The sequence below is a fragment of the Phacochoerus africanus genome, chromosome 12 (assembly GCF_016906955.1).
Source record: "Phacochoerus africanus isolate WHEZ1 chromosome 12, ROS_Pafr_v1, whole genome shotgun sequence".
In the NCBI taxonomy this organism is placed as follows: Eukaryota; Metazoa; Chordata; class Mammalia; order Artiodactyla; family Suidae; genus Phacochoerus; species Phacochoerus africanus.
In genome coordinates, this window is record NC_062555.1 from 46,657,878 (window position 1) to 46,680,091 (window position 22,214).

General features: G+C 46.0%; 1 protein-coding gene across 6 annotated transcripts in view; it reads left to right on the plus strand.

Annotated features, from left to right (window-relative positions):
• Nucleotides 1–644: 644 nt before the first annotated feature.
• Nucleotides 645–22,214, plus strand: part of SVIL (supervillin) — a 170,747-nt gene continuing 149,177 nt past the window's right edge. For all 6 annotated transcript variants that reach the window (XM_047754684.1, XM_047754685.1, XM_047754687.1 and 3 more), the window contains exon 1: nucleotides 645–669. In XM_047754684.1, the coding sequence (XP_047610640.1) occupies nucleotides 660–669 (10 nt within the window). In that variant the 5' untranslated portion in view covers nucleotides 645–659. The remainder of the gene's footprint in view (nucleotides 670–22,214) is intronic.

Genomic DNA, 22,214 nt, shown 5'->3' on the forward strand with positions numbered 1-22,214 from the left:
TGAGTGAGGCCAGGGATCAAACCTGCAACCTCATGGTTCCTAGTTGGATTCGTGTCTGCTGCGCCACGACGGGAATGCCAAACCAACTATATTTTAATAAAATTTTTTTAAAAATCCATACACTCCAGGGTGATTTTTAACAGTAAAAGGGCAGCAAGACGTACCTGTTTCTTAAAAGAATGTAGTCATCCAGGTATTGTTAACGAATACCCAGATTGAAGGGGCAGGATAGTTGTTCACCGCCCCGGTTTAACCCTTGCATCCACAGTGTGGATGAATACAAGTGTTTAATTGGATTGGGTGACTCCATAGGAGAAACAACTCAGCTGAGCTGTTCTGCTGAATGGATGTTTTTAAAATAACCAACTCCCCGAGTCACCTCCTGGCCTTCTTTGGTTTGTCTGAGGGGTGAGTGAATATTTAGGGATGATATAAGGAAAGTCAGCTTTGTCCTCTTCCTCCTCTTTCCTGCTTCCTCTTCTCTCCTTCCCTCGCTCCTGATCTTTTTCTCCCTTCTCCTCTTCCTTCCCCCTTCCCTCCCACCCTCCCTCCCTTTCTTCCTTCTTCCCTTTTCCTCTTTTAACCTCTGCTTTCCCTGATTTCCTTTTCACTCACTGCTTCATCTTCATCTTAACCATCAAGACAATAGCAACGCAGCCATGGATATCTGTAAGTTTTACTGATTTTTAATGCATGCAGGGATACTTTTTAAAACGTATATCCAACATCTATTTATATAGACATACACTCCCCCTTTTCGCAGCTCTGATAGCTTGGGTCATGTTACGACTCTAAGTGGTCTTTTAAAAATCATCGTATTCTATGGTGTCTCCGCTCTGATGCAATGGGATCGCTGACGTCTCCTGAGCGCAGGTTTGATTCCCCCCCGCCCGGCACAGTGGGTTAAGGCTCCAGCGTTGCTGCAGCTGTGGTGTAGGTCACAACTGTGGCTTGGATCTGATCCCTGGCTCAGGCACCCCATATGCCATGGGATGGCCAAAAAAGAAAATGTATGTATAATATTCGGAAACGTGGAATCTGACTTGTAGGCATCATACTATTTTGTGGATAGAGGCTCTGTTTCCTGTTGGGGTGAACTGGTGGTCTTTCCTTTCCTGTCGTCTATGTTTCTAGATGTATTATGCATGTCTGGGGGAATAGGTCTGAATAAGAACCAAACCATAATATGCTTCCATGTTTTAGAATGTTGTTTGCCCCTGGTAATAAGGAGATAGTAAGTCCATGACATCCTGGTTTAATTTTAGTGGTGCAAAACATGAAAATCGAACCTCAGCTTCTGCTTTGGTGTTTGTTAACTCAGCCTTAAAATTAGAAATGTGGTCATTATTTGGCCCTTCTGACTTTCTAAGGGAAACCATATCATATCGTGTGTGTGTGTGTGTGTGTGTGTGTGTGTGTGTGTGTGTGCGCTCGCGCACGCGCGCACTGGCTTTAAAAATAGATGTTGCCGTGACGAGATGGACCTCTCTGTCTACACTCAAGATGATGCCTATGCGTCAGTGGGCTTTGAGAGCTGTGGCTGTGAGTTTGAGCCTCTTCCAAGGAGCCTTCAGTACCAGCTTTGGCTGCACTCATGTCATCTTTACTCAAAGCTCTTTTGTTTTCCAAGCTCACTGCCCGAGAGTCAACACTCTTGACCCCGATCGTAAACATTTGCCCTCCATCTGGAGAGTCTTAGCCATCACCGACCGACCGAAATCATTTTGGCAGAGCCGTCATTAAACTTTGACAGCCCAACAGGTGACCCCAGATCCTTCATTTTCCTCCCACAGACGGTGACCCACAACCCACATGAAGACATTTCTTCCCCGAAACCTCCCCTTCCATGTCTGTTGCTAAGCTGAGAACGTATAGAAAAGAACTTAAACATGGGTGACCGAGAAAAATATCTGATGTTTGTGTGTGTGGTGTCTTCCGCCAGTCGTCTGAGGAAGGAGTTCAGAGGATCGTTAATTTCGAGCTGTTTAATTCTCCTTCCCCTGGGGAACGAGAGCCTTGTCATCCTGGGAAGCTTCAGCCTGGATCTTGAGGTGTCACTTTTTGCTGCCCCTTCCCGCTCCTCCCCCACAGGCTTCTGGACCCTTGGAGCACATGGTGGCCACACAGAGCCTTGCTCAAAGGCCACATCTGTAACCCTGAAGGGAGGGGCAGGCAGCAGAGGGCCCAGGTCTGCCTGGACCCGTGCATCGGGTAATCACCTTGGAGCCAGGGAGGCACTGGGTTTGTGCAGGGGTTTGGTTACAGGGTCCAGGCGGTGCCAGGTTCAAGGTGTGTGTGTGGGGGGGGGCTCTGTGTGAGCAGCAGGGCCTCAGAGGGCTGGGGTCTGACTGGCCTTGGACTTTGCATCCTGTAGCCAGAGGCTGGGCCTCCTCTCCACAGCAGGGCCTGGTTCTGTCACGGAGCCGCAAACAGCCCCTTGTTGTCGGAAAAGACAGTGTTTTTCCTTTCTCTGGCTTTCTGGACTTAAAGTAAAACTTGAATTTGATGGACTCTACCATAAACCCCACCCCCACCCCAAGAATGATGTTCCGAGGTCTTGCCTCTTCATCTGAACAGCGTGCAGCTGTTGGGTTTTGGCACTTATTCTAGAACTTTCTGTAAAAGCAAGTGCATTCCATGTTCTCCCATCCTGAAAAGGGCTGGGTTTACCAGCCTCCCATGAGGACATCTGCCTTCCCTCTCGCATGTGTGAGCCCCTTGGGGGCTGTCTTAGGTCTCCATGTAGGAGGCCCCACAGTCACAGCACGGTGGAGTTGGAGGTTAGGGGGCCAAGTCTATACGGCCCCTGACATTGACTTGAAAATATTTGCAGGTCTTGGCCAGATTGTGCAATATTCAAGTAGGTATCAGTCTTCTAAATCAGACGTCCCAGCGAGTTCCCATCGTGGCTCAGCAGTAACAAACCCGACTAGTACCCATGAGGATGCAGGTTCAATCCCTGGCCTTGCTCAGTGGATTAAGGATCCCGCGTCGTCGTGAGCTGTGGTGTAGTTCCCAGATGTGGCTGGTATCCCTTGTTGCTATGGCTGTGGTGTAGGCTGGCAGCTGCAGCAGTGAATTAAGCCCTAGCCTGGAAACTTCCATATGCTCTGGGTTCAGCTCTTAAAAAAAAAAGCAAAAATCAATCAATCAATCAGTCAATCTATCTGAGGTCCCCAGGGGGAACACTACCCAGTATTCTGTGCTGGTCTGTTTGGGAAAAGAATCTGAAAGAGAATGGATGTGCGTCCATGTATAACTGAGTCGCTTTGATGTCCAGCAGAAATGATCACAATATTGCATATCAACCAGACGTCGATAAAATTTGAAAAAATGAAAAAATATAAGTAATGTACGGTTCCTAAATATTAAACAATAAATAAATACCATTCTTAAATGTAAAATAAATATGTGAAATAAATCAGATACCCTCATCTGCTGTCCATTTTGGAGGGTCTTGGCCATCTTTTTCCCCCTCCGTTGGATGGAGAACCACATAGACACTGATTTGGGAAAAGTTGCATCCGCATTGGAATCTGGATCCCACCAGCAGCAAGTATCTTGTACCCCTTGGAGGGTCGGAAACCTTATGTCCTGGTCATCTAGGAGGATGGCTCCAAGAAATCTCCAGAAAGAGTTTACTTGTACCTGCTTTTTGGAGATGTTTTAATCAGAATTTCTTTCTTTTCTTTTTTTTTTTTTTTTTTAAATGGAAGTGTAGTTGATTGTCAATGGTGTGTTCACTTCTCCTATACAGCAAAGTGACTCAGTTACACATACATACCTTCTTTTCTTTTCTTTTATATTTTTGTCTTTTGTCTTTTTAGGGCCACACCTGTGGTATATGGAGGTTTCCAGGCTAGGGGTTGAATCAGAGCTATAGCCGCTGGCCTACACCACAGCCACAGCAACACCAGATCTGAGCCGTGTGTGACCATAGCTCACAGCAATGCTGGATCCTTAACCCACTTAGCAAGGCCAGGGATCGAACCTGCGTCCTCACGGTTGCTAGTTGGGTTTGTTAACCACTGAACCACGACAGGAACTCCCATAAGTACCTTCTTTTAAAAAAAATTAAAAATAATTTAAAGTATTATTTTAAAAATTTTTAAAAAGTTAAAAATATTCTTTTCCGTTATGGTTTATCATAGGATATCGACGCTAGTTCTCTAATGGGACAGAATTTCTTTTTTATTTTTTTTTTTTTCCCCATTTTTAGGCCCATACCCATGGCATATGGTATAGTTCCCAGGTTAGGGGTCTAATCTGAGCTGGAGCTGCAGCTGCCAGTCTACTCCGTAACCACAGCCATGCAGGATCCGAGCCGCGTCTGCAACCTACATCACAGCTCACCACAATGCCAGATCCTTAACCCACGAAACGAGGCCAAGATCAAACCCACATCCTCATGGATACTAGTTGGGTTTGTAAGCCACTGAGCCACAACAGGAAGTCCTGGACAGAATTTCTTAATGTGAATTTGCTTATTCTCTAGCTAACTCAGATTTAAATAGACAGCAGTGTGGGAAACAGTGAATGCTGGCACACACTGTACACACACACACACTTGTGGAGGACCTCGGCACATGAGAGAAGATTCTCGGGCCGACCAGCACCCTGGCGCCTTTGTAGACCATGCAGAAAAATAGCATTACTTGGATGCACTCTGGCTGCCCTCTGCAGTGTCATTTTAAGATGTTACTCATGTATTATTTGAAATTTAAAATAACATCTCTTGTTCTTAAGAGAAATCCATCGCCTGCCATGCAGTTTATATAAAAATATCAACTCAGTGCTGGAGTTCCCATCATGACTCAGTGGTTAGTGAATCCATCTAGGAACCATGAGGTTGTGTGTTTGATCCCTGGCCTCGCTCAGTGGGTTAAGGATCCGGTGTTGCCATGAGCTGTGGGGTGGGTTGCAGACACGGCTTGGATCCTGCATTGCTGTGGCTCTGGTGAAGGCCGGCGGCTACAGCTCTGATTGGACCCCTGGCCTGGGAACCTCCATATGCCATGGGAGCGGCCCAAGAAATGGCAAAAAGACAAAATATATATATATATCAGCTCAGTGCTGTAAATCCTAATGCCAAACAAACAAGTGTGCTCTGTGAGGTTTTATTTATCTGAGATCTGTCTTATAGGTCAATTTATTGTAGATTTGCTTTGATGGGGAACACCATGTACATCTGTGTCGTCATTGCCTGAACGTCCGAAGTTGTAGCGCAGGTTTCCCTGGTTTTGTCTGAAAGTCAGGAGCACCGTTTTCCCAAAGAGGCAAGGTACCAACTATATGTTGAAAGAACCTTGAGTTGATAAAGATTGAAACCAAGACTCAACTTGATCTTTTTTCTAAGCATATCACGTAGGTGGTTATGATGGGATGTCGTTGCAAGTTGTATAGGGAAGGCCCCCACCTTGACTTAAGCTTGATGGATGGAACTTGAAGAAATCAGTGTGGACATTTGTTTGAAGTACAGGGAACTCTTAGTTATTCCAAAAGTCGGATATGTACAAGTGGCAGATTTTTTTTTTTTTTTTTTGTGCTTTTTAGGGCCATACCTACCACATATGGAGGTTCCCAGGCTAGAGTTTGAGTCTGAGCTGTAGCTGCCAGCCACAGCTACAGCCACAGCAACATGGGAGAGATCCGAGCCACGTCTGTGACCTATACCACAGCTCATGGCAATACCAGATCCTTAACCCACTGAGGCCAGGGATCAAACCTGCGTCCTCATGGATACTAATCAGATTCATTTCTGCTGATCCACGATGGGACCTCTAGTGGCAGCTATTTCTAAGCAACGGAAGCATGTTTGGAAAATGTTTGTACTTATATTTGATACTGGTGTGTTTAATATTTAGGACTTCTGACAGTTACTGCTTCAGGAGCTCCCGCTGTGGCACATTGGATTGGTGTACTGGGACATGGGTTGGATCCCCAGCCCTGGCACAGTGGGTTAAGGATCTGGCATTGCCGCAACTGCAGCTTAGGTCGAGACTGTTGCTTGGATCTTGATCCCTGGCCCGGGAGCTCCATATGCCCCTGGGTGGCCAAAACAACCAAGCAGATACTGCCCCAATGATTAGTACTTAGCAGGTGTTCAGCGATTAGTTGTGCAGTGAAGAAATTGATGAATGGCCCTTGTGCGCACATGCACGTGCACACACACTCACAGGAAGGAGCCAAATGCCCAAAGAGCTGAGAGCATTTGATGTCCTCATCTGCTGAGCTCCCTAGTGGAAATTCGCTTTGTAACAATTCTGACTCATTCAGGCCTTCTCCAGAAGGAAGGTAATTACATGTTTTTATTTTAAACACTTCCGTTTTTATATGGCAGGTGACCAGTGAGGAATAATCAGTTTTAGCTTTTAAACACAATGAGTAATTAAGCACAGTCGCTACTGCTGAGAAAATCGAAATCCAATCTGTTATTTAATCTAGTGCTGTGTTGAACTGGCTGTGGGTATTGCTGGGGAAAACATGCCAGACAGTTCACTCTTGAATTTTTTTTGGTAAATGACTGAGAGAATTAGGATCATTTTAAAAGGTTGCAAGACAAGGTGGCCAACGTCAAGACAATTGTTTAATTAAATGTAGAGCCAGCGAGATAAGCTCATTATGATATGGTAGTTTTTAATGCCAGCAATTTAGAAAATGGTGTGTTCCTTACAATATAGTAGATGCTGACATTTGTTTACCTTAAAAAATTTGGTAATGTGATTCACTTATTTGAAAGTTCAAACGTGATGTGTAGCTGCTCTCTCTGAGCCAGGCCCTAGGAGTGCAAATTCCAACACTGTTAGTCATTTGTGGTCCTCTCTCGGTATCTAAGGGGGATTGGTTCCAGCACCTGCCATGAATAGTAAAATCCACAGATGCTCAAGTCCCATGGGTGGTTCTCGAGATTCATAGTTCTGCACTCACGGAACTGACCAACCTTGGATAGTGTAGTATTGTATTTACCGAAAAAAAAAAAAAAATCTGCATGTAATTAGACCCTCATAGCTTAAACCCGTGTTGTTCAAGGCTTATCCTGGCATGTTCTAGCAAGGGAAGATACCTCAGCCTCTGTCTCAGTGTCCTTACCTATGAAATGGAATAGTGTACATGGCACGTAGGTGGTTAAGAGACGCTGAAAGCAGTGCTTACTGCATAGCTGTGTCCACTGAGAGATTATTGCTATTAATCTTCATTAGGGCAAAGATTATTTGTAGGTTTTAATTGTAGCCTTGAACGATAAGGGTTTTTTTTTTTAATCTAAAACATTATGGCAATGTTTTTTGTAGCCTTGATGTTCAAAGTGGTTAATATTGGAGTTCCCTTTGCGTCTCAGTGGGTTAAGGACCCAACATAGTGTCCATGATGATGTGTTCGATCCCTGGCCTTACCCAATGGATTAAGGGTCTGGCATTGCCACAGGCTGTGGTGTAGGTTGCAGATTCGGCTCCGATCCCGTGTTGCCTTGGCTGTGGCATAGGCCTTAGCTGTAGGTCTGATTTGACCCCTAGCCTGGAAACTTCCGTATGCCATAGATGTGGCCCTAAAAAAGTAAAAAAGAAAGATACAAGTGGTCAGCTGGAGACTATCATTTCCGTGAACTCTAGGGGAGTTATTTAAGTAGTCTTTAAGTTTAAAAATTTGGAAGTTTCCTAGTGGCCCCATGGGTTAAGGATATGGTGTCATCCCTGCTGTGGCTTGGGTCTGATTCCTGGCCTGGGAACTTCTCCATGCCACAGGCAGGCTCCCCTGGGCCAAAAAAAAAAAAAAAAAGTTTAAAAAATGTGTTATCTTAGTAGCAATAGAAAATGACTGCTCCTGATGCCTGAGTGGTCATTCCAAAGCCAGTTTTCTGAGGACGCAGAGCTCAGTATGTCAGGTTTAACCAGCACCGCGTAGCAGATTTACACCCTGAAAGCCTGGGTCATAGCTGTTACACATCCTACACGGGGAAAGGAAGACTTTCCTGCTTATGTGGAGTTGGGTGGGATTTGGAATTTCTATGTAAGATGGTTATCTAGATTTTGTTACCCTGAAGAGAATTCATGTTTTAAACATAAGAGTTCCATGGTTTCTCAGTGGGTTAAGGATCTGGCATTGTCAGTGCTCTGGCTTGGATCACTACTGTGACACGGGTTCGATCCCTGGCCTGGGAACTTCCACATGCCACAGGTGCAGCCAAAAAAAAAAAAAAAAAACAATTTTTAAAAGTACGTAAAAGAAGATGCTTTTGGTTCAGATGGGAACAGCTATTTTCGTATTCGTTCGTTGAGAAATTTGAGATTAATTGGAGCAAAGCATTTCAACTGACTATTTGAACAGGTCGTAGTTAATTTATCAAGGCGATTGTTTTCTAAATTTGATGGTCATTAGAATCACTTGACAAAATGCTGAAAAAATAGTTTGCTTGTCCCCACATCAGAGTGTTGACTCATGACCGAAGGTGGGGACTGTCATCACCCTCCCCTGCCCCAGGTGGTGTGTTGCAGGGCAGGTGGGTGGCTCTGCCATGCCTCCTGTCCCTTTCCCTGCAGCCTCTAGACCTGGTGTTTTTCTGTCCATTCAGTGTGTGAATGGACACAGCTGCAGTGGGGCTTTGTCAACATTGTTCTAATCAGCTGTTCAGGAAAAGCACACTCACTACATGATTGAAGGCTATTTAGAAAATTGAATTTTCCTTTGCTAAGCTCTTGTGGGTTTTTTTTTTTTTTTAACTGTGTAACATCCCTTAGAAAAAGTGTATTTAAAAATCCAAGCAAGGAGTTCCCTGGTGGCTCAGTGGGTTAAGGAGCTGGTATTGCTTCTGCAGCGGTTTGGCTGGCTACTGAGGCATGGGTTCAGTCCCTGCCCTGGGAACTTTTGCATATAGCCAAAAAAATAAATAAATAGAAGTTCCTGTTGTGGCTCAGCAGTAATGAATCCAACTAGTATCCATGAGAATGTGGGTCTGATCCCTGGCCTCACTCAGTGGGTTCAGGATCGGGCATTGCCATGAACTGTGGTGTCGGTCACAGACATGGCTCCGATCTGGCATGGCTGTGGCTGTGGTGTAGGCTGGCAGCTGCAGCTCTGATTCAACCCCTAGCCTGGGAACTTCAGTATGCTGCAGGTGGAGCCGTAAACAAAAACAAGTTCCAGAACAGTCTCTTTGAAAAACAAATTATGTGTTGAGCTGTGGTGTCAGTGGACAGGGCACCTCGGGGAGGAGGGCGCTGCTCTGACCTTGAGTTCACACGTCAGGAATCACGTATCAGTTTGCAAATGATTCACCTATAATTCAGCTCTTGGAAGAGCCCAGTTCCACTTTGATCACTGTTCTCATGTATGATGTAAAAAAATGCCCACTCTATTTCCTGATGTCATGACTGGCATATGAGAAGCTAAGAGAAAAAGGATAGCAGGGTGCTCTAAAAAATTTCCCTGAGGAGCTCCCATTGTGGCCCAGCAGTTAAGAACCGGATTAGTGTCCATGAGGATGCAGGTTCAACCCCTGGCCTCACTCAGTGGGTTGAGGATCCAGTTTTCCATGAACTGTGGTGTAGATCGCAGATGCAGCTCAGATCCTGTGTTGCTGTGGCTGTGGGTGCTTCCTGTTCCTCTTTGGAATATCCCAGGATTCAGAAAGTGTCAGGTAACTTTTTTATCTTAACCAAGGCAATATGATGGCATCAGTATATGTCATAGGGACACGCCCAGCAGAGTTAAAAAGAGGCTCTTATCACATTCTGGGAGCAGCTGGGAGTGGCTACTTGACACTGACTGGCAGTTCCTCCCCACCATGGACACTAAATGCCCTGACATTTAAAACAGAGAGAGCCTGGAGTTCCCGTTGTGGCAGCAGAAACAAATCCAACTAGTATCCATGAGGAGGCGGGTTCGATCCTTGGACTTGCTCAGTGGTTGTATTTCCGGCATTGCTGTGAGCTGCCGTGTGGGTCACCTCTGCAGCTCGGATCCCACATGGCTGTGGCTGCCGCATAGAACGGCAGCTGTAGCTCCGATTGGACCCCTAGCCTGGGAACTTCCATATGCTGCGGGTTCAGCCCTAAAAAGCAAAAAACAAAACAAAAACAGAGCGGTTTTAAGAAGAGGCCTTCTGAATGCTTGTAGAATCACAGGAAATTTGAAGGAGCGGTGTGCGTGCTGAAGACAGTGAACAAGCTTCCTTTTCAACCAAAACAAGAATAAACCAAGAATTACAGTCAGAGGGACCCCCCACGTGAGGCAGGAGATGGCCAGATGGTGGGTTGTCTCCAGGGCAAACAATGTGACACATGAGGAGGCAGAGGCACTTAGTGAGTGTCATATAAATGTTTCTTCTTATTACCCCAAAAGGGAAAAAGCAAGATCTTCTTTATTGAAAGAGCAAACTAGGGGTCAGACATGTAGGGCGAATATATTAAATAAATAGCTGGTCGCTTTGCACTCAAATCTTTGTACTCAAACTTTGGAAAGTTTAAGAGCAAGCAGTGGTGTACATGCTACTGAGCCTCCTAGATGGCGCAGGAGCCATAGATGAGTGCACATAAAGGATTACAATTTTTATTTTTTTGTCTTTTTGTTTGTTTTTTTAGGGCCGAACCACAGCATATGGAGGTTCCCAGGCTAGGGGTTGAATCCGAGCTACAGCTGCCGGCCTACACCACAGCCACAGCAACACCGGGTCCTTAACCCACTGAGCAAGGCCAGGGATGGAACACGTGTCCTCCTGGATGCTAGTCAGATTCATTTTCACTGAACCATGATGGGAAGTACCTTTTTTTTTTTTTTGGCTGCTTCCGTGCATGTTTGCAGGCCAGAGATCAAACCTGAGGCACAGCAGCAGAGGGCCACAGTTTGATGAGGTTGGTGATAAGTCCAAGAGCGAGAGGCTGAGAGAGCCCAGGAAGACCTCTCGGTGGAAAGGAGGGGGAGGAGAGGATTTTGATAAGTGGAAAGATGGGGGTTTGTGCGCAGGTAGGAGAATGGAAAGAAAGGACATTGGTTGGGCCATGGAGAACCCTGAATGACAAGGTCAGTGGGATGTGGTTTTTTTGTTTTTTGTTTTGTTTTTGTCTTTTTAGGGCTGCGCACATGGCATATGGAGGTTCCCAGGCTAGGGGTCCAATTGGAGCTGCAGCCGCCGGCCTACACCAGAGCCACAGCAATGCTGGATCTGAGCCCCTTCTGTGACCTACACCACAGCTCAGGGCAATGCCGGACCCTTAACCCACTGAGCGAGGCCAGGGATTGAACCCATTTCCTCACGGATCCTAGTCAGGTTCGTTAACCGCTGAGCCACGACGGGAACTCCCAGTGGGATGTGTTTACTGCCTGCAGGAAATGTTGGGATCTTGATGGGAAGATGCTGGTGGCCGAGTGGAGGCGGCGGCAGCACTGAGGTCATTAGGTGGCTGCTCTGATCATCCAGGTCTCTGACTGCAGCAGGGAGAGAAAGGAATCGATGGAGTGGGTGCCGGAGGAACGCCCCCCTTGAGGGATTGATGGGGTAGAGATCGGCAGGAGGAGGGGAGACACACGTGGGACCCATCATTCAGGTCCACAGGGAGCCACAGCATGTGCATCGGGCAAGGCCGAGGGGTGCCCCGACTTCACAGTCATGAGCCTGCCATCCTCAGCAGCGCATCCTCATGGGCGTCAGCCGGGATCAGCAGGGAAGCACGTGGAGCCCCGTGCCCTGAGCAGGAAAGATTCTGCTGCCCAGGTAGCTGCCAGCCCCCAGCGGTGAGGGAAGCAGCAGGCAGGTGGGAGGCAGGAGGTCCCTGTGCTCCTAAGGTCTGCCAGCCCCAGAGCTGTGCAGTGACCACTAAGTGCCTTTTATAGCCCCCTTTGGAAATCTGCAGAGATGATCAGGCAGGTGCCTATCTTGTGACACAGTTCATCGCAGAGCGAATTATTGGCTGCATTTTAGAGAAGGTTCCGCTTCTCTGAAAGCTTGACAGGAGACAAGAAATCTCCTGGTCCCCGGAGTTTAGTGTCTTCTGCCTACTCTGGAGCCCCAGCTCCCTGAGCCCCACCCCTGAATGGGACAGAGTAAGGACACGAAGGCTTTGGCCTGAGTTGAACTGCTTGCAGCTCTGTTTCGGGGATGTAGCCTGATGGTCACAGCACAGGTGAGCCTGGGCTTCTGAGTATCTTTCGAGGCGGTGAGCAAGACTGTGACCCAGTGAAAAGTTGCACTTCCAAACAGTGACCCATGACAGACTTCAGAAGAAGAAAAGCCAACACTGACCAAGGGAATAAAGCAGATTAAGTGCCAAGGAATAGCTTGACATGAAATATGTAAAATCCCTATGCAGACAATTGTAGAGTTCTCCAAAAGAATGCAAAAATAATTTGGGGGGAAAAAAAGTAGAAAGGCATGCATCATGTTCCAGAATAGAATTCAAGATCATGACTCTAGCAGTTCTTCCTAAGTTAATTTATTTTTTTAACATTTAAAAATTTTTTTCTTTTGCTTTTTAGGGTTGCACCCTCAGCACATGGAAGTTTCCAGGCTAGGGGTCGAATCAGAGCTGCAACTGCCAGCCTACGCCACAGCAATGTGGAATTTGAGCTGCATCTGTGACCTGCATCATAGCTCATGGCAACATCAAATCCCTGACTCACTGGGCAAGGCTGGGAATTGAACCCTCATCCGCATGGATGATAGTTGGATTTGTTTTTGCTGTGCCTCAATGAGAACTCCCCTAAGTTTAAGTTTAATAGACTTCCAATAAAATATCAATGCTTTAAAAAAAGGTAGGCAAGTGCATTTTAAAGTTCACGTAGAAAAACCACCACTTATTAAATACATAGTGAAGCCTCGGTAATTAAAAGTAATTAAACTAGGAGGTCCTGTCGTGGCTCAGCAGAAAGAATCTGACTAGGAACCATGAGGTTGCGGGTTCAACCCCTGGCCTTGTTCAGTGGGTTAAGGATCCGGCGTTGCCGTGAGCTGTGGTGTAGGCTGGCAGCAAAAGCTCAGATTCAACCCCTAGCCTGGGAACCTCCATATGCTGCACGTGCAGCCCTAAAAAGACGAAAGACAAAAAGAAAAAAAGTAATTAAACTAGAAATAGGCCCTGAATTTGAAAAGCCTGGACTGTGCTCACGGTGTCAAGTCCCTTTTGCAGACCAAGTTCTGGCTTTCCGGATGATACCTATTAGCAGTATAATTTTCTATGAGTTGCGCAAAGACCTGCGAATAAACAGATGAGAATACCAGAAGTAGTTCCCTAAATAAATGGCCATAAATAAAAGAAATGGAAAATAAGTATCGTTTAGAATTGTTGGGGTTGCACCCTGAGGTAGATGGAATGCTTGGCCAGCAGGGACCTGCCGAGGACCACAGAGAACTCTACCCAATATTCTCTGATGATCTGTGTGGGAAAAGAACCTGAAAGAGACGGGATGTGTGTACACGTAGGACTGAATCACTTTGCTGTACAGCAGAAATGATCACAAGCTTGTAAATCAAGTCTACGTCAATGAAACAAAAAAATAAAGTAAAATCAATGGGCAGAGATGGACTATTCGATGAATGTTAAGATGAGTGGGTAACCCCGTGAAAGAATAATTAATAATAAATAAATTTATTTATTTAAATAAATTGTATATCAGGGTAAATTTCTGATCTAATATTTAAAGGGTTAAATGTTTTTTAAAAAAATCAAAGCATAGATATATGTATATTTCAATTTGAAAAAAAAAAAGCAACTGTGTAAAGACATTTGGGGGGGAGCTGTTGGACTGTGGATCAAGTATTAAATTATACCAGATTACTTATTGATTTTGTGACATATGATAACATCATGATGGTTTTGCAGGAAATGTCCATAATGTTTTATTGGGGTTTTTTTTTTTTTTAAAGGGCTGCACCCGTGACATATGAAGGTTCCCAGGCTAGGGGTTGAATAGGAGCTACAGCTGCCAGCCTACACCGCAGCCACAGCAATGCCAGCTCTGAGCCATGTCTGCAACCTACGCCACAGCTCATGGCAATGCTGGATCCTTAACCCACTGAGCGAGGCCAGGGATCGAACCTGTGTCCTCATGGATACTAGTCAGATTCGTTTCCATTGAGCCATGATGGGACTCATTTTTCTTTTTTTCATAATGTTTTAAAATGCATATTGAAGTATATGGGGTAAAGTGACTTGATATTTGCTTGCCTTAAAATAATGTTGTAAAGAGAAGGGAGTTGGAAGCAGCAAGTGTGACAAAACCGTGATAGTTGTTGAATCTAGTGGTGGGTGTAGTTCACTGTAGCTTTGTCTCTACTTGGTGTAGGTTCACAGTTTTTCAAAATCAAAAAAGTTAAGCTCTGGCATAAAGCCCAGAATTTCCTAATAGCCATGGATTTGGCAGATCTTCCCAACTGCTTTACAATCCAGAAGCCATGAAATAAAAGATTGATTTAAAAAACCGACTGGATTTAAAAAAAAACAATAACAACACTTTTGCACTGGCAAGTAAAAACACTAAAGAGAGAGGAAAAAGTAGGAAAAGTATTTGCAACTCTTATCACAGTTTTATGGCTAATAATGTGTGACTATGGAAACTTTTAGAAATCCTAAAAAAAAACACACTGTAGAAAAATTAGAACATCTACATAGCGCACATAAAAAGGAAAAGTGGAATTTAAATGCGTCTAAAACATGTGAAAAGATACTCAACCTCATTCACTCAGTAAGAAAAATAAAAATGTGCTATGACTGTGAAGCCTCTGAGCGCTGAGCAGCAAAGCTGTAGAATTTGATAACATGCTCCAACTGGTGAGGCTGGGGGACAAGAACCATTGCTGATGGGAACCACAAAATGATACAGTCTGGGAGGGGCAATTTGACAGTTTCCCTCAGATTTCCTTGGGATATATTAGCATGCCAGATTCTACACTGTAGCTTTGTGAGAAATAGCAAAAGATGAGAAACTTGGGTGCCAGTCCATAGGGGACTGGTTACATAAGGTATGGAATACTGTGTAGCAAATGAGGACAGCTGTCTGTGTGCCTTGATGGGAAAAGCTCCTCGGGGCATTGCTAAAGGTACCTTATATCTGGGTATAAAAGAGAAAATTACCACTTCTCAGTGCTTGTGTGTATACCGAAAGTCTGTGAGGACAACCAAGAAACTATTTCCCTGGGAACCTTCTCCTACTTTTTGGTGTTAATCCGAATCCTAGGAATCCAGAAATGAAAAACATAACCTGGCTTTGAGGACTGTGCACTCCGTCCACAGTCACCTGTGCTGACCAGGTTCCGCGTTTCTGTGTGACATCTCTTAGCCGTATAATTTTATATGAATGGAGTAAAAAAATCCAAAAATAACAGTTAGGTCATTTGAAAACACATGCCTCAGGTGCTCATTAAATGTGCTTTTCAATACACGTTTTGTTCAGATTGCGGTCTGACTGGTCCTGGATGGGTCCTTGGATTAAGCGAGGCATTGTGACTTTTCTTCGGAGGGGGAAGAGGGCTTCTTTGCCCATCATCACCTGCCTCCTGGTCTAGCCAGCTGCTCCATTAAACATGAATACCATGTATGTTTCACAACTACAGGTGAAGAAATTTGATGAACTGTCTGACCATAAATTATGTCATGATTCTCGGGAGGTTTTTCGCCTGGAGCCAGAGCTCTTTTACTGTGGTTGAGACTTCAAGCGTTTGCTGGCTGAATTCCCTTTCATTTTTGTTTTAAAAGCTGCAAATGAGCACCTATTTTATGGACTACACACTGCCCAACAGACCTCCTTCTTTGAAAGACAAAAATTGCTGTTTTCAGTCTTTCAGGAAACAAAATTACTAATTACTTACTCTCTCCATTGACTTTCTTCTTTGTAAGGAAGAAAGGGTTGGGAATAGTCACATTTTCATTCCATGTATCAGGTAAGAGGCTGAGAGAGAAGGGCAGGCATGTGGATGAAGGACTAAGGCCGTTCATGTCGGGAACAGCATCCTGCTCAGCACTTGTTTTGGCTTTTGTTGTTTTTGTTTGTTTGGGTGTTTTGTTTGTTTGGACCTGGCTGAGCCAGGGGTCAAACCCGAGACACAGCAGTGACAATGCTGGATCCTTAACCGCTAGGCCACCAGGCAACTCCAACACTTGTTTTTATTTAAGTCCAAAGAGATGCACATCCAAGCAGGGGCAGGAAGGTACTCAGAGCAGAGTCTAGTAATCCAGCCCTTAAGGCATCCTTCCTTATCGTCTTAATGGGAATGAAAATATTTTAAATAATTAGGAGTTCCCAGCATGGCGCAGTGGTTAACAAATGCACCTAGGAACCACGGGAGGTTGCAGGTTCAATCCCTGGCCTTGCTCAGTGGGTTAAAGATCTGGCGTTGCCCTGAGCTGTGGTGTAGGTTGCACACGCAGCTCGGATCCCGTGTTGCTGTGACTCTGGCATAGGCTGGTGGCTACAGCTCCGATTAGACCCCTAGCCTGGGAACCTCCCTATGCTGCGGGAGCGGCCCTGGAAAAGGCAAAAAGACAAAAAAAAAAAAACCAAAGAAAATATTTTAAATAATTATTTGTATCTCTCTTCTCTTTCTCTTTCAAGTAAGATTTAGTCCTCCTTTAGACTTGACAGTTTGCATCTTTAAACATGATATTGCAATGGCAGGAAAACTAGAGTTTTCAGAGTCACACAATTTGCAAGTTCTTAATTAGAAGGCATGACCACACAAGCATAGTCTATTCATGAACGGAAACATTTTTTCTTCCAAAAATCATTCTGGTAGGGAACACTTAACTTGCCCCCACCTGTTTATGGACGAGTGCCCCCTCTCTGGGCTGGTGGAGCCAGGAACCTCCATGGGGATGGGAAGGTGAGACAGGAAAGGCAGTGGTGTTGGAAGTGGTTCCTCATCTGGGGCCCTTCAGGCAACACCCCAAAATGTTCTCCTGGTGTGTAGGTTGTTGTGAAATCATCAAAATCGTGTTGTCGTGGACAGCATTTCTTTCGTAGGTATTTAGCATTGCAAATAGTCCCATAGCTTGTTAAAAGCACAAAGGTTGAAATAGAATCAAATAATCCAGGGGCCCATGTTTTGAAAGCACAGGAGCAAAGCTATCACATAAATAGATTCCTGACACTGTCCCCTGATCGGGCCAAAGTGGGGTTTATTGTGAGTCCAACAGACAGGGAACTGGTAATGAGGGAAACAATTAGATGGATAAAGCAGGAGTTCCCATTGAGGCTCAGCAGGTTAAGAACCTGACATGTTGTCCCTGAGGATGAGGGTTCAATCCCTGGCCTCGCTCAGTGGGTTAAGGATCTGGTGTTGCCACAAGTTGTGGTGTAGGTCGCAGATGGGCTCAGATCCGGTGTTGCTGTGGCTGTGGTGCAGGCCCAGCTGCAGCTCCAATTCGACCCCTAGCCTGGGAACTTCCCTATGCTACTGGTGCAGCTGTAATAAGAAACAAAAGGGGGAAAAAAAGAGTCGAGCAAACTGGATAATTACGATCTCAGGAGGCAGGGCATGCGCAGATGATAAGGTAAAAGGAATTCGGGAAGAGAAGAGATGGATGGAGAGGCACAGAAAGAGGGGCATGCTCTTGGGGCACTAGGTGATGCCACCAGGTAATGGAATCTCAGAAACCTGCACCAAGTGAGGGCTCTATTCCTGACCTCAGTGTCCTCCAACCTCAGAACAACCTGCCAGCCTCCATAATTAGCAGGGATAACTGACCTAAGAGTAACATAGCTAGAAAGCAGCAGAGCTGGGGTTTGAACTTCCGTCTGTCCGTAGGACCCAGGCCCTTAACCTCTGGGCAGCTCTTTGCCTTAAGTGGTATCTTATCCCCATTCCAGAGCTGAAAGCCAAGGATTCAGGCCTGCCATGGGCCAAGGGCAAGACTTCACTGTTTCCTTGCAGACTGGACCGCAAGCTTAATGCCCTATGAAAATTGAGTCAGAAATGGCCGGGGGAGGCGGGGAGAGTGAACGTGTAGAACTTGGCAGCCTTAACACATCGCCTCATTCAAAGGAATGCGTTCGAATACACCCCTTCTGGAGTTCCCGTCGTGGCTCAGTGGTTGACGAATCTGACTAGGAACCATGAGGTTGTGGGTTTGATCCCTGGCCTTGCTCAGTGGGTTAAGGATCCGGCATTGCCACGAGCTGTGGTGTAGGTTGCAGATGCAGCTCAGATCCTGCGTTGCTGTTGCTGTGGCTCTGGCGTAGGCCGGTGGCTACAGGTCCGATTTGACCCCTAGCCTGGGAACCTCCATATGCTGCGGGAGCGGCCCAAGAAATGGCAAAAAGGAAAAAAAAAAAAATAGAATACACCCGCTCCTGATAATGGTTTATGGGCGTCCTTTCACAAGTTGAGAACAACCCATCCCGATCTATATAATCCCTTTGAGCTCCAGCGCTGGGCTTTGGTAAATCTGATGTGTGCCTTGATTTCAGATGAAAACATGACATATGGGAATTTCCATTGTGGCTCAGTGGGGTAAGGACCCTGTGTTGTCTCCATGAGGATGTGGGTTCAATCCCTGGCCTTGTTCAGTGGGTTAAGGATCTGGTGTAGGTCACAGATTCAGCTCAGATCTGGTGTTGCCGTGGCTGTGGCTGTGGCATAGGCCTGCAGCTGCAGCTCCTTTTTGACCTCTAGCCCAGGAACTTCCATATGCTTTGGGTGCAGCCCTGAAAAGAAAAAAAAAAAATGACATGTGGCATTTTGGAAGACAAAGTGAACAAATGAATCTCTAGGAGGTGGTTTGGTTTGTTTTTTGTTGTTTTTTTTTAATGCGTTTGCTCCAGGAGCTTACTTAGGCTGCTGGTATCGTTAGCGTTTTTCCTGGGACGACAAACTTCTCTAATTGTAGTAACATGTTTCTGAGATACAGGGGATGAAAGCCACAGCAAAATAGAAACCTTTCAAGTTAGCACATGAGTAATGTATATTAATGACAGAGAGAAACAGAGCCAGGAAAAAGGAATTGTAAAGAAACAGCACGGCCGCCAACAGTGGTGTGCCTGTGTCCTGTGGTTGTATTATATGTGGTTTCTAGAAGCCAGTTGCTCACCATCTGAGTGTTAGAAATCAACCAGAATGGGTTCATACTCTGCATTGCTGTAACGAGTGTCGGCCGGTCCTTCTGTCATCTCCTTCAACAGGGGTGCGCTAGCCTGGAGCCCCCCGAGGGGCCTGTGCAGATGCCACAGCGGGATTTTAGTTAGGGTGACCTGGAATTGTCTCAGCCCCTCCTTTCCCTGGTTCCCTGAGGAGCTCAATTGATTGTTTTTATCATCAATCCACTCCATAAGTTTTGAGTGGGGTCCTTTTTTTCCCCCAGGTTCTTGTACTGATAAAATTCAAATCGAGGAGTTCCTGTCATGGCTCAGTGGTTAACGAATCTGACTGGGGACCGTGAGGTTGCGGGTTCGATCCCTGGCCTTGCTCAGTCGGTTAAGGATCCAGTGTTGCTATGAGTTGTGGTATAGGTCGCAGATGCGGCTTGGATCCCGAGTTGCTGTGGCTGTGGTGTAGGTTGGTGGCTACAGTCCAGGAACCTCCATGTGCCGTGGGAGTGGCCCCAAAAATGGCAAAAAGACCAAAAAAATTAAAATCAAGTATTCTCTCTTAATTTCTTTTTCTATTTTGGCCGCCCCGCAGCATGTAGAGTTCCCGGGCGAGGAATCAGATCCCAGCTGCAGCTTCTGGCAATGTCAGGTCCTTACCCCACTGGGCCAGGCCAGGGGTCGAACCTGCAGCGTGATGACGCAGAGATGGCGTGGATCCCATTGCACCACAGTGGGAAGCTGAAATTGCATATTCTCTGCTCTTGCCTTTAAATGCACCACCGGGTGACAAACTTGACTCTGAAAACGGTGCTGGTGTTTCAAAAAAGAGTTCTGACCGTCTTGATATTGCTGCCACCTCCCTCAGCGTCAACCAGTGTGTTCCTCCCTCCGTCACATGAGCCATTTCAGGTAGTGCAACCCAGACCCCAGGCTGCACCCTGAGTTACCAGGGGTGCTTTACAAGATCCTCCAGCCGGGGTGCTACCCGGAGATTCTGGTGCTAACCGTCTCCATGTGATTGGGGCACAGGGAGGTTTTAAGTCTCCTTGAGAGGGTCTAACAGCTCCATGGAGAAAGTAAACCAGAGGTTGTCCAAAGCCAGGTCGAAGCTAAGGGTCATCCAACCTTGAGGTCCCGCGGGAATGTGACCACCGCTTCCTGATTTCCAGCCTGTGTCCTGTACATAACTCACCACCAAAGTTCCGGGTTCACTTTCTCAGTGATCCTTGTCAGGCTCTCATCTAGCCCGAAGTCCTAAATAGTGGAGCATCTTTGCTGCTACTTGCAGGGTCATTTTTATCAGTTCATTCATGGGCTACCTGTAAGTGAGATCTAATCCTGCCTCCACATCTTCCATTCAGAAGAGCAAACCACCCAGACGAGGGCTCTTAGCAGTGATCCTCTTAATAGCTACTTGCTGTTACACCTTGAGCATTTGTAGTAAATTACATTCGCCTTGTGGTCACAGGTCTTGCTTCTTGTAAGACACCCCGTTCTTGTCCATGTGACCTGCTGGAAATGGATTTTATTTATTTTCATTTTTGGCTGTCTCACGGCGCATGGAGTTCCCGGGCGAGGGATCTGATCCCAGCCACCTTTGTGACCCCACTGTGCCCGGTAGGGCATGGAACTGCGACATAGCGCTGCAGAGACACCCCCAATCCTGTCGTGCCACAGCAGGGACTCTGAAATTGATTTTCTTTGTGTTTCCTACCAGAGAACTATAACAAAGTTTAAAGGAAGAAAGATTGAGCCAAAAAATGGAGAAACAAAAAACAAAAGGAAGACAGAGATTGTAGGGATTCAGGACTTGTTCTAAATTTTCTGGGCAAGAGAAAGGAACAGCTGCTATCCTGTGATTTTGCCCGAGGGTTCAAGTCAGATTTAGGAGTTAAGCCATTGTCTTCAGTGGAATTGAGCAAAGGGCAACAGACCCTCACAATCAGCCTGAGATCCAACCCTGACTTGCTCAAACTAGTTGTTGCAGAGATGAAATATTCCTGCTATAGAACACTTTTTTTTTTTTCCCCCTCTCGTCCAGATCAGCATGATCAAATATTTCTAAAGCTAAACAGAATGACATACTGGCTTGCAAGGGTTATCCACACCCTCACAGCAATTAAAAAAAAAAAAAAGGGAGAAAAGAAAAGAAAGAAAGCTGAGCATCTGCTGGGACAGAGTAGGAAGAAGCTATTTTGTGTTTAGAAAGATGCCCCAAGGCAGCTGAAGATAGTATTGTTTTTATTCAGTCCTGGCTGGGCTGGCGTGTGCATTATTAGCTCATGGTTCCAAATCTGTCACCAGAAGAATGTGGTGAGAATCTTGTTTCAATCTTCTGTCTCTCACTTGGCCCTTTCTTTGCCAGAGTCTGGAATCTGCACAGACATGCTCGCCAAAAAAACAGCAGTTTTGAATAAAACCTAACAGGCTTTTCACGTGATTCAGAGGAAATGGAGGTTGCTTCTCCCTCTCGCCGCCCCAGACGTACATTTGCAGGCTCCCCCCCCCCCCCGCCCCCGCTCACCCAAAGGCAGTTGCTGCTGAGTTTTAGAACATAGGGGACAGTCCCTTCTATAGTATTTACAAGTCTTCACTGAGGCTGGAGAGAGAGAGCGAGATGGAGACAGAGAGAGTGAGAGAGGGCTGGGGGCAGCCAGGACTTCGTACTTGAATTTGCAATTCAGGGCGATCCCCCTGCCTTTTAAAAGCTCAAGCTAGAATCCAGGGACCCTGCAGCCTTTCCTTGGCCCTACACCCCGTGTACAGAACCGTTTTGCCATCTATAAAATGGGGATGGATGGGAGACTCGCCTGAAGGGAGGCTGATGAAAACCCTTTGTAAATTAAAAAAATCTTTATTTCTCATTTTTTGTCTTTTTGCCTTTTCTAGGGCCGCTCCCGAGGCACTTGGAGGTTCCCAGGCTAGAGGTTGAATCGGAGCCGTAGCCGCCGGCCTGCACTAGAGCCACAGCAATGCGGAATCCGAGCCGCGTCTGCGATCCACACCACAGCTCATGGTAACGCCAGATCCTTAACCCACTGAGCAAGGCCAGGGATCGAACCCTCAACCTCATGGTTCCCAGTCAGATTCATTTCCGCTGCACTACATCGGGAACTCTGAGATTTTTTTTTTTGAAGTGGTTTTAAAGTAGAGTTGGTTTACAAGGTTTCGGTAATTTCTTCTGTACAACAATGTGATTCAGTTAT